Source organism: Podarcis melisellensis (assembly GCF_964234715.1).
Source record: "Podarcis melisellensis genome assembly, chromosome: Z".
Taxonomy (NCBI): domain Eukaryota; kingdom Metazoa; phylum Chordata; class Lepidosauria; order Squamata; family Lacertidae; genus Podarcis; species Podarcis melisellensis.
This window is the reverse complement of record NC_138547.1, coordinates 32,684,524-32,697,152: the sequence shown is the minus strand read 5'-3', so window position 1 is coordinate 32,697,152 and position 12,629 is coordinate 32,684,524. Positions and strand designations below refer to the sequence as shown.

General features: G+C 45.5%; 1 protein-coding gene across 6 annotated transcripts in view; it reads left to right on the top strand.

The window, feature by feature from the left end:
• DRP2 (dystrophin related protein 2) overlaps nucleotides 1-12,629 on the top strand; it is a 52,564-nt gene that overhangs the window by 24,038 nt on the left and 15,897 nt on the right. For all 6 annotated transcript variants that reach the window (XM_081896861.1, XM_081896860.1, XM_081896857.1 and 3 more), the window contains 9 exons: nucleotides 184-304; nucleotides 1,299-1,567; nucleotides 2,269-2,415; nucleotides 3,648-3,726; nucleotides 5,533-5,593; nucleotides 6,891-6,952; nucleotides 8,214-8,288; nucleotides 9,229-9,430; nucleotides 10,821-10,906. In XM_081896861.1, coding sequence (XP_081752987.1) covers nucleotides 184-304; nucleotides 1,299-1,567; nucleotides 2,269-2,415; nucleotides 3,648-3,726; nucleotides 5,533-5,593; nucleotides 6,891-6,952; nucleotides 8,214-8,288; nucleotides 9,229-9,430; nucleotides 10,821-10,906 — 1,102 coding nt within the window. The remainder of the gene's footprint in view (nucleotides 1-183; nucleotides 305-1,298; nucleotides 1,568-2,268; nucleotides 2,416-3,647; nucleotides 3,727-5,532; nucleotides 5,594-6,890; nucleotides 6,953-8,213; nucleotides 8,289-9,228; nucleotides 9,431-10,820; nucleotides 10,907-12,629) is intronic.

Here is a 12,629-nt window from a genome sequence, read left to right as displayed (position 1 = left end):
TAAGAGAATTGTAAGCTCACCCCACTTTGAACTCCCACCTCTTTCAGGCTGGAGGCACCCCACTAAGGGTGACATTCCTGAGGGTACCCCAAATCCTTGCACTGGAAGGGGTGGTGTTATGTGCCCGGGAAACACAACATTGCCGCTCACTTAATCTTTCCTGCTTCTCTCTCTTTGGCACAGGCATTTATGGAAGAGGTGAAGTCCCGGGGGCCCTACATTTACTCTGTCCTGGAGTCTGCTCAGGCCTTCCTCACTCAGCATCCATTTGAAGAAGTGGAGGACTCCAATTCCGACAGCAAAGGTTTACGGTCCTACATAACTTTAGCTGTCTCCCCCAGTCCGCTCGCGTTGCACCTTCAAACAAACTCTTCTCGTTCTGCTGGGGCAAAAACCAAAAGGCAATGCTAGCTCACTGGCACAAGGCTTTTATGCTTCCAGGCTAACCTACTGACCTTCTTTGTCACTATGGACAGATCCCATAATCCTTCCCTGAATACTCTATGAGCGCATTTGGAGGATAACATACTCCTGACCTCCAGAAGGATACAATAGAAGTTAATCTCATTCCTAGATGGGTGTCTTGAAGGCTGCACGAAGGACAGATTCCCTTTTAAAATGGTGATGATGAGCTACATAGGATGGACAGGGACATCCCAAAGGAATTAAGGAAGTCAGGTGCTCAGAATTGGGGTGGGGGGGCGGGGAGGTACCAGACTGAAGTCAATGTTACTATTAGTATTGCTGTTGGTATTACAATTCATTACCTGCTCTTCACCCCAGGTTCCAGGGTGGGCCACAATAATTAAAACGCAATGTTAAAAACAGTTTAAAACAACATAAAATTACAGAAGCAGGCTGGGTCCTAAAAATATACATCTCAAGTATCAAAAACCAGGTTAAAGAGGTGTGTTGTGGAATCGCTCGTGCCTGCAAGTGTTTTATTTCCCAGTATGATAGGTACGGATGGTGGGAGTTCTAGTCCAAAAAACATCTGGAGAACCACATTTGGGAAACACTGGGTGTAGGCAAGAGGCACAGGGAACTTTAGGCAGGCCCTCTGAACTCCCCCCAGCCCACCTTTTCACAATTTATTATTTATTCATAAAAGTATTTATATACCACCCTCTCACAAAACACCAGGGTGATGTTGTGCTAATAACATTTAACTGCAATACAAAGTGCCTATACCTGTTTGCCTTTCTGCTTCTACCCTTCTCTGAGTTCCTCAGGGCTGCCACCCTCATGCTTGACCTCCAGATCAGTTGCCCTCAGTCGTCTTCCTGCTCTGTTTCTAGATGTTTCCCCGAGACACCGGATCCAAAACATCAGTCGTTTTGTGTGGAAACAGGCCACTGTGGCCAGTGAGCTGTGGGAGAAGCTCACTGCCCGCTGCGTTGACCAGCACCGCCACATCGAGCGGACCTTGGAGCAGCTGCTGGAGATCAAGGGCACCATGGAGGAGCTCAGCACAACCCTCAACCAAGCTGAAAGTGTGAGGGAGACTTGGGAGCCCATTGGAGATCTCTTCATCGACTCTTTGCCAGAACACATCCAGGCCACCAAGGTATGACCTGGAGGCACTGGCAGAGGAACGGGGGTGGGTGGGGGAGCATCTGGCAACATCAGGGAGGGGGGTACCCCCAGACATGCCGCCCCCCAGACATGCGCCGCACACCTCCCCACTGCACCAGGTGCCACGCCCCCAGGATACACACCACACCCCCGCGGGCGGCATGTCCCGCCCCTGGGACATGTGCCAGCCCCGCCCCTGCCTGCTCTCCTCCCACGGTGCCGGAGCATGCAGCTTCGCCACTGCCTGGAGGGAGGGAGTGGGCAGACACTGAGGTTGCCAAAAACAACCAAGGAATCTTGTGACACTTTAAGACCATAACTAATTTATTTGTGGCATAAGATTTTGTGGGTTAAAGTCCACTTTATCAGTTCCATGAAGTGCAGTCCTTCAGCAAGACCATAGAACTGTGGTTCCCAACATCTGACAACCAGAGAGCTGCTGGGCACTTAAAAAGTGCTCCACAGGGGACTTGTGAGTGGAACAACCTTCCTATCTAACTTGAGAGGTCTGTGATTGCTTTCTTCCACCACTTCCAACATGAGTTGGGTCATCATGTGTTGTTGAGTGCATTCAACCCCATTTGTAAACAATCGAAGATCATTGGTTGCTGGCTTTCTTCTTCATCTTCTTCTCTCTCCTTCTTTCTGACTCTTTCCAACTTCTTCTTCCTTTGGGATGGGATGGATCTCCAGTTGTTCAAAGAGGAGCTGTCCCCCATGAAAGATGCAGTGAAGCTTGTGAATGACCTTGCACATCAGTTGGCGATCTCCGATGTGCATCTGTCCATGGAGAACTCTCGTGCCCTGGAACAGATCAACACACGTTGGAAACAGCTGCAGGTGAGGGAGGGGACACAAGAACCTTGTAGAGTTGGAAGGAGCCCTATGGGTCATCCCGACTAATCCCCTGCAATGCAGGAATCATACATGACAGAAGGCCATCCAGCCTCTCCTTAAAAACGTCCAAAGGAAAGCCCACCACTTCTTATGGGAGTCTGTTCCTCTGTTGAACAGCTCTTACTGTAAGAAAGATACCCCTGATGTTTACTCAGAATCTCCTTTCATTTAACTTGAATCCATTGGTTCGGATCCTGCCTTCTGGAGAAAACAAAACTTGCTCCATCCTTCATGTGTCACCCTTTGAGACAGTGGTTTTCAACCAGTGTGCTGTGGCACCCTGGGGTGCCTTGAATGATGGTCAGGGGTACTGTGGACAACACTGGCCTCTTTCTCTCCCTCCTCTGATGCCCTTGTGTGTCTCTGCCTCCCCTAGGCTTACACAGCTGTTTATTGCAGCAGCCCTGGCTATAAGCTCTGCAGGTGAATGGCTTGTGTCCATAATTTGTAAATTGTTGCCTAGAAGTGTATGCAGTACTCCATGTGTGGTCTGATCAAGGTAGAATAGAGTGGGACTATGAATTCCCTTGTTCAGGACACTATACTGCAAGGAAATCAGGTTATTTAAAAGCAATGCTTGGATCATATCTGGTATGCAACATGCAGTGTGTGAGAATCTAAACGAAAGTGAAGAGTTAAATGACAACGAACGTATTTTAGCCGGGCCATAAATAGTAACAAAACTGCTGGCTAGGATGGCAATTTGAGGATAGTTCCCTCCTCTTTCCCTCAAAAAAGTTGCAAAGTACTTGCTACCATTTTTACCCAACTTCAAGATGCACGCAACAGCCAAAGTAATTTCTGGAACTCAAGCAAGCCATCGTATTCAGGACACTATATTGTGTTGATGAAGCCTAGAATAGCATTAGCATTTTTTTGCTGTTGCATCCTGCTCTTGACTCAGGATAAGCTTTAGGCTCTACTAAAAACCCTAGGTCCTTTCCACATGTACTTGTGGCAATCCACGTCCCCTATTTTATATTTGTGTAGAACTTTATACTTGCTTGCTTGGGTGGAGGGTAGTGTTTGTGTAGAACCCTCATGACGTTTGTGTGGATGGAATATAGCCTAATCTGTAAAGATAGGAGGCACATCTGGGTTCTGTGCTGGACAGGCTGAAATGCTATATGTTTCCCCTCCCCCAATTTTCTTTAATATTTCCAACCTCTGCATAGGTCTCCATCAATGACCGGCTGAAGCACCTTCAGGACGCCCACCGAGACTTTGGGCCAGGATCACAGCACTTCCTTTCAAGTACGTAGACAGCTAAAGGCATTGTCACTTTGGAGGGGAAGAGATGTTCTCCCTTCTCCTTAGCATGTTTCACATGTGCAGCTGAATGAGATGATAAGAATCTTGAGGAGGTAGAATACATAGTGCCATTTCTGGCTGCAACTGCATGGTGCCATTTCTGTAACAGTTTTTATTATTATTATTCATAAAGTAAACCTATACAACAAAAACAGGACAACTTGGTACAAATTTGTGGTCAGCGGCCATGTGTACACAGTTGGTAATTAGGCATTAGTAAAGGACAATAGAATTATAAGAACATGTGGTCAGGATACCATTATTATTATTATTATTATTATTATTATTATTATTATTATTATTATTATTCATCTCTTTCCTCCTCCAAAGTTCATTAAGGCCCAGCTTCAGTGATGCTTACTTAACAAAGCATTACATACGCCACATTTTTTTAAAAAAGAAAACACTTTTCTATGAAAAGCAAGGCAGGACCAAAACTGACTAATTGATGCCTTTTGCCACCCAAGCATTCTTGCCATTTCTGCATTCCAAGGGCTCTGCTCACAGAGGTTGTCCTTGAGGTGGTCCTACCACAGATCCTTGAGCTGGGTTTGGATATTGCCCCAAGACTGACTCATTGCTAGGCTACATGTGTTTCATAGCCTGGGTGAATACTGAAACTTGATGTCATGTGATGTGTATGCTGCCTCTTCACTTGCCCTGAGACTGCTAAGCTTGTTAAACAAGTCTCACCCCCCTAAACGATTTTAAAATGTGCTTGGTTTATTTTCAAAACTTCAAGTGGGCCCAGATTTTCTTTTTTTAAAGAAACAACAACAACTTGCCTGTGGACTTCCTTTATGACTGTTGTCGCTGTCATTTCTAGTTATCATTCCCACAGTCCTGAATAAAGCTTTCCTTAGCTTTGACAAAGGGACTAAAACAATCTGATGTGGGGACAACATTTTATGCTTAATACAGTTACTATAATTAATTAATTAATTAATTGCTTTAAAATATTTACCCTTGGCCAGCCTCGACGATACCATTTTTAATGTTTAAACAGTCTCTGCAGTAGTAAAAACAAAAACGGACAAAAAAAACCTAGCTCATCAAGGGAAAATGTTTAGTCCCACCCACTTCCTGTTGTGCTAGTTTTCTTCTGGCAATGATTTATTTGCTTATTTTGAACAGAAAAGTGGAATGGAATGGACCATCTGGAGAGAAAGCACAACTAGTCATCTGGAATGTCCTCATGCTGAAGATGATATTATCAGCACCACTCAGTCCACTGTTTCCCATTGTTTGTTGCCCATAATTAAAAGCTATACTGCCTGTAATATATGTGATGCATTCATTTCCATTGCAATAGCTGCACCATCTATTGCTTTCTCAAGCTTATGGCCAATGGTCAAGGATGATGGGAGTCCAGCAACATCTTCCGGGCCACATATTTCCCCATCCCTGTTCTAGTGACCCTGGGAAAGGAGCTGAACACACTAACAATATTTTAGTAAGATATTTGCCCAGACAGGCAAAAATGGGAACCAAAAGAAGGGATATTGGGTTGAATCCATTGCAAATCCTACTAAGAGTAGATCCATTGCAATTAATGAACATGATTAACTTAGATCCATTAATTTCAATGGGTCTATTCTGAGTAAAACTTTGTTGCATAACTGTGTTTTTCCAGGTATGAGGATTAGAAAATAGAAGTAGTTGCTGGTAAATAATTGGGACATTCAAATCACATGCAAAGTGCTTATCAGCCTTTTCTGTCTATCTCCTCTTTCTATTTTTCTCTTGCAGCCTCAGTCCAAGTCCCCTGGGAACGAGCAATTTCTCCCAATAAGGTCCCATACTACATCAAGTGAGTGTGCAACAGCATCTGAATGAGTTTCTGGTTTTGTCCTATCCCTTGTGACTGAGAGCAGTATTCAGTTTTTCTTGCCACATATTCAGGCATCTTACCCACCACTTACCCCCACATTGCAGTCAATATGATTTGTAAGTTCTCTGTGGGACACTGTGGGAGCCTGGGGTCCCCAAGACACCCACGTGTTTGAACCGCCATATTGCTTTATTTCATGACTGGCATTGCTGTGATTTGCACATCATCATAAACAATTATTTATCCGTACCTACATCCTCTGGGATTTTCCAGGACATTCCTTCTCCCAATCCCAAATCACACAAGGTGTCTACAGTTTTGTTTTGTTTTAAATATAATTTTTATTAAAGATTTCTTAGTTTACAAAAAATACGTACATTGTCTGTTTTTTCAAGATGTGTTTGCTACAGATCAGTTTCATTTGTTGTGAGACATTACTGTTGCATGCAGTGTTAGGTTTGGAAGATAAGAGGTGGGGAGGTGGCATGGGGGGCAATGCTTCCATTTTTCTACTTAGTGTATGTGTGGGGTTTTGATCCATGACAAAATGTCTACAGTTGTACCGGTATACAACTCTTGAAAAAATATATATTTATACGTGGAACACACATGTAAACATACACGGCCTAGGATCCTCGTACCTATGGGACCGCCTCTCCTGGTATGCCCCACGGAGGACATATGTATAGCAACACCCTAGAGGTCCCGGGCCTTAAGGAAGTCAGATTAGCCTCAACCAGAGCCAGAACCTTTTCAACATTGGCTCTGGCCTAGTGGAACACTCTGCATCATGAGACCAGGACCCTGCAGGATCTGATTTCTTTCCGCAGGGCCTGTAAGACAGAGTTGTTCTGCCTGGCCTTTGGCTTAGAATCAACTTGATTCCCTCCCCTTTTTTCTTTTTCCTTTTTCCTTCTGTGATGGAACTCCTATTTGGGGACTTCCCTGGCTTTTTTCCGGCCCACATAGGACCAGTCTGGATAGTTGGCCTTGGTGAAGATTTGACGTTTTCATCCCCAAAAAGTTTTTGATTTGAGTTTCTACTGAAATGAGGCTGCATTTTAATGTTGTATTTTAATATTGCTTTAAGTTGTATTTTAATCAATTGTTTTTATACTTGGTGTTGGCTGCCCTGAGTCTTGGCTGGGGAGGGCAGGGTAATAATAATAATAATAATAATAATAATAATAAGAAGAAGAAGAAGAAGAAGAAGAAGAAGAAGAAGAAGAAGTAACTTCCTGTTACTGAATTCCTCTCAACATCTTTATCTTTTCAGCCACCAGGCTCAGACAACATGCTGGGACCACCCCAAGATGACTGAGTTATACCAGACACTGGGTAAGAAGGACTTTAAAGCCTGCAAGGTCTGCATCACAACTATTGTTATGGACCACTAGACAGTCTGCAAGTGGGAGGAGAGGGAGAAGCGTCTGCACTGAATGTGATGTCTTTCTCAGGGTGCTTCCTATTACTTGAGCATTCATCCGGATTTATTTGCAGGGAGATCAGATAATGTTGGCTATTTATTCTGATTTGCGTGGCAAGTTTCCTCCCCCTGCCCCCGTCCCCGGTGGAAATAATGACACATGACACAATTATTAAGGTTAATGGGCTAAATAAGACCACAACTTTATTGGTTACAGGTGATGAGCGGTATTGGCTTAGGCACTGGTCCTAACCGACTATATCCGACTTCAGCCCGTCTGCTTGAAGTACGGGAAGGGTTAACCACCAGTAGGGGGAGTCCTGCTGATGCACATCAACTAGGAACTCCCCCAGGGTCAACGATTGGGGGTGTGCCTTAGGTCCTCACCTCCCCAGGCTTCGGACAGGGCCACGAACAGCTGGCAGGCGGCAGGCCACACCCCCAGAGCTAGCCGATTGGCTGGCCAGGAGGTGACACGGCCGGGAATCCCCTCCCCAGCTGCCGCGCATGTGGTAGGGCCATGAAGCCCTCAGCTCCACCTCCTCTGAAGGGCGGAAGTGGCTTTGCTTGGACAGTGGAGTTAGTTGACATTGTGCCGGAGCTAGTGTCATCCACCCACTTTCCAATGCATTTCCCTCTTCAATTTCCATATTGTAAAATGTCAGGTCTTTTGGGGAGGAGAGTTTGTTTGTGCAAGACCTCCCTGTCAACTATTTCATAACATGAATTTGCCCCTGTGTGGTTAAATGCCACTCAATAATAGCAACAGGCTGGAAGCACCCTCATTTTGGGATAAAGTGAAGGACAGGGGGATGCTTCTCGCTCCAATTTTGTAACATGTACCGCAAGAGTTGTGGTGTTGTGGTCAGAGTGTAGGACTAAGACCTGGATGACCAGAGTTCAACTCCCTGCTCAGCTATGAAACTCCTTGGGTGACCTTGAGCCAGTCACAGTCTCCCAGCCTTACCTACAAGGTAGTTATGAGGGGAAAATGTGGAGGAAGAAAACTATGTATGTCACCTGCAGCTGATGGGAGTTGAGGTTCAAAGCACTTGCAGTGCATGAAGTTGGCAAAGCAAGAATGACAAGGAAATAGTGCCAACCTTAGTGGAGGACACCAAGTTGGCAAAGGACAGCCTGTGGTTTCATTTTTCTTTCTGTCCTTATCTACAGCTGACCTGAACAACATCAAGTTTTCTGCGTATCGCACAGCCATGAAACTGCGCCGTGTACAGAAGGCCTTGCGATGTAAGCCCCAGAATTCCTTCCTCTTCTTCCTCTTGTACCAGCCGTGTTGCCTAATTAGGGACAATTTTCACATTCTATAAACTGGAGCTACAATATGCATGAAGGAACAACACACACAAACATGCAGTATTTGTTTTCCACTTATTTCTGTGTCTTCTCATATTTTTATTGCCAGGACCTCTAGTTTTTTATATATATATATATGGCTTTTAGCCCTTTGGTGCAGTCCCAAAATCCATAACTTCTATAACTCTCATCAAGAAAAATTCTCAAATGCTTTTTCTGTGTCAAGGGACATTAAAATTGTTTCTTTTTCATTTTTCTTCTCTTAAGAGTTCAGTCATATTCAATATATTTCTAGTGTTATTTCTTAACTGCCTCGATGGCAGGAAACCTGTTTGATCTTCATGTATGAAATTTCTTAGAATTGCTCTCATTCTTTTTGTCATTATACTAGCTGCATATATCTTGTAATCATTGTTCAATAAGGAAATCGGCCTATATATTTTAAGCTGGAGTACATCCTGCTCTTGTTTAGAGATTAGTGTAATATATACATTTTCCCATGATGTTGGTATTTGCTTTCCTGTGAGGATTCCATTCATTAAGTCTTTCAGTGGGGATGTTAACACATCTCAAAATATTTTATAGTAGGAAGCCGCCCCCCACTCTAAAAATATAAGGCAGTACAGAAATGAAATTAGCAACAACTGTCAATTGCAAAGGGTGCCTCTTTTTTATTAGTTGGTAGCATGGGTGAAGCCATTTTGGTGTGCCTTGAGTTGTTTTCAAACTCAAAGACTTTGTATCTTGCCCTCATTATCTTTGTCATGTGGGGAGGGATCTTTCTTGCTTCCTGTGGCAAATCTATAACAGGTTTGTTTTTTGTTTTCTCATCTCCCACTTCCATTTCTGACCACCTTTTCTCTGGGTGCCACAGTGGACTTGGTGACGCTACCAACAGCCTTAGAGGTCTTCAGCGAACATGAGCTGCAGCCCAGTGACCATGTGATGGATGTGGTGGAGGTGATCCACTGTCTGACCGCCCTTTACGAGCGGCTCGAGGAAGAAAGAGGCATCCTGGTGAACGTCCCCCTCTGCGTCGACATGACCTTGAACTGGCTGCTCAATGTTTTCGATAGGTACCCATAAAGGCATCCATACCAATAAGAGATGCCTCAGCAGACTAGTAATGTTTTAATGTGATTGTTTTATTGTGTTTTTTAACGATAGAGGCTTGTGTTTTAATCCTTGCGTGGCGCTGTGAGTAAAACCTCAGTGCCTAGGACTTGCCGATCATATGGTCGGCAGTTCGAATCCCCGCGGCAGGGTGAGCTCCCGTCATTCGGTCCCAGCTCCTGCCCCCCTAGCAGTTCAAAAGCACTCTTAAGTGCTAGTAGATAAATAGGTACCGCTTAATAGTGGGAAGGTAAACAGCGTTTCCGTGTTCTGCTCTGGTGCTGGCTTGCCAGCTGCAGCTTCGTCACGCTGGCCACGTGACCTGGAAGTGTCTTCGGACGGCGCCAGCTCACGGCCTCTAGAGCGAGATGAGCACGCAACCCTAGAGTCGGACATGACTGGCCCATACAGGCAGGGGTACCTTTACCTTTTTTAACTAGTTTTTATACTTTGTAAACTGCTTAGAAACCAGTTTCGGGGTATCTGTTTTAAAACATCTGAATATTGTTATCCTCCCAGGCCTTTGACTTTAATCTCCTGCTTTTCTCTTTTAGTGCAGGGTTTCCCAAACGTGGGTCTCCAGCTGTTTTTGGACTACAGTTCCCATTGTGCCTGACCACTGGTCCTGCTAGCTAGGGATGATGGGAGTTGTAGTCCAAAAACAGCTGGAGATACAAGTTTGGGAAATCCTGTCTTTGTGGGATGGGGTTGTTCTTTTATACAAATTATTGTGGGCATTTTCAGTTGTTCTATGCCTCTCGTTTTCCTACTTAAATGTTTGTTTTCGTAAGTTGCTTTGAGTTCACCTTTCTGAAAAAAGCAACACAATGGTGATTACGATAGGAAATTCACAAGCAGTGTATTGTAGAGATGGTTGTTCTGTGTTCTAAGCACCTGATAAAAGCAGGCAGACTGCCTCTAAACATGAAGTTTCATAAAGTCTGTGTCTTCAGGGGCAAAAGTGGATTGAATTGGTTGGTATCTCCACTGAGGCTTCTGTCAATGGAGACTGGCATGTGGTCTGGATGGCTATGATGTGGCATTGGAAGGAAAAGCCTGTTTGTTATAGGTTGGGTTTGCCAAGCAAGACACAGACCACCAGCCCTGCCCTGTTGCCTGCAAGGTGCTATGCAATTGCAGGCTGGAAATGCATGCTTTTCATTGAGCTCCTAATGGGCCATCATGCCTTTGCAGGCCTGTTCTGGGAGGCCTGGTTCTGCCAGCACTGTTTGGTGGAAACCACTACAGTGTCTCCTCTGCTGTGCAGAAATTGGGCACTTGTAAACCAAACCAAAAAAGGGGGGTTTCTAGGTTTCCCCCCACCCCGCTCACCCTGCGCCTTTTGTCTTCCAGTGGACGCAGCGGGAAGATGCGGGCTCTCTCCTTCAAGACAGGCATAGCATGTCTGTGTGGCACGGAGGTGAAGGAAAAATTTCAATGTGAGTCATCCGGGGGAGATGGTTGATGAAACCAGAGTGTGGGAGGCTTTCAGGTTTGGAAAGGTGGAGAGAGGCGAGTGCAGGAGGAGTCACAGCTGCATCACAACTCACCTGCCTGCATCCCTTCCAGTATTGCACAGATGGAAATATGGCAGGAAGCCTTTTATATTGCTCCTGTTTCCGGCAGCGGAGGAGAGAGCATTCTTTCATGGGTTCCTCGTCCCACTTGCATGAATAGGCCTGCACACAAATCAGTCCTGCACATGCCATCCTGCATGACAGAAAAACACCCTCTCAGTTCCAGTCCTGCCTTGCTCCAAGGAACAGGGCTTCCACAGTGCTCCACTGAGTTTTAAAGCAGACCAGCTATTTCCTTCCTGCCTATCACAGTGCTGACAGGTGAGGAATTAGCTCTTCGTTGTCTAAAGTACACTTGCAAATTAGGAAAAGGCAGGACCATCAGTCCTATGTCTCCCAGCCACTCCTAGCTGTGCAGCTGCTGCGACAGAGAGGACCTGCCCCTGACCTCAGCTTATGTACCTCCCCCACCCAAGCGGCACACAAGCAGCTGGAGACTCTGCCTGCGTGTAAGCTTCTGCTCCTCCCACTTCAGTCCTCTTCTGGTCCTGGGAGACAGCGGAGCAGGAGAGCTAGGAGCAGGACGAGGAGATGTGGAAGCCCTTGACTCTACACCAGCCTGACCTATCTCTCCCTCCTCCTGCACCTGTTCTCCCCTCTCCAATCCTGCAGCTTCTCCTGCCTCTGACTCTCGTCTCCTGGCTCTTACAGGCTCCCCCAGATCACTGTTCCCTTCTTCCAAGCCAGCATCCAACTCCCCACCCCTTTTCCCGGTGCCCACTCATCAAAATCAAGCCACAACTCCTCAGCTTCCAGCCATTCCCTGAATCTGCCCCTGCAGGGCAGAAGGCAATTGGCAACATTCATACTAGTTTACAGGGGCTACACATCCCGTTTTGCCACCTGAGGCAAAACAGGAAGTGCCACCTTGCCCTGCCCTACTGCTCCCACCGCTGCTGCCATACTTGTTGCCATTGGCGCCATTACTCTGCCTGCCCTTCTGCCTTTGCAACAGGTACAGGAGCAAAGCTGCCATCAGTGCCATTTTTGGGCAATATATTGCCTGATTTGGGCGAGATATTGCCAAAATTATGCAATATCTTTCTTTCTTGCAAGATCTCGTCTGATTTCAGGTGCGATTTCAGCTGATACTGGTGCTGCTTCAGCACCACCTGAGGTCCACCCACAGGACTGCCACCTTAAGAACTTCTGCTACCTGAGGCAGCTGCCTCAGTTTGCCTAATGGCAAAGCCAGCTTGGGGGGTTGGTTTGAAAAGGTTACTCGCAGAAAGAAAGTTTTGCAAACCTCTGCCTTAGGGCATATCTTTACTACAGGTATAGTTGTAGAAATGCATTTTGTTGGCATTTTAATGTGAAACTAACTAACACACACTTCTCAAACCAATATGCAAACCAAAACAAAGCTGTCCTTCAGAATTTGCACTTCTCTGAATTTTGTGGTACATTTCTTCAACCAAACAATCTGGATGAAAAAAAGCATGTATTTGGGGAAGTGGTTCATAAAATGCAAAATATTAGTGAAAATAGAGGTTTTTTGTGGTGGGAGCAGCAGGAAACAACCCTGCAAATTGTTTTATAAAAAGGAGTAACTGAGAGAAGTTGAAACTGACAGATTCCTCCCTCT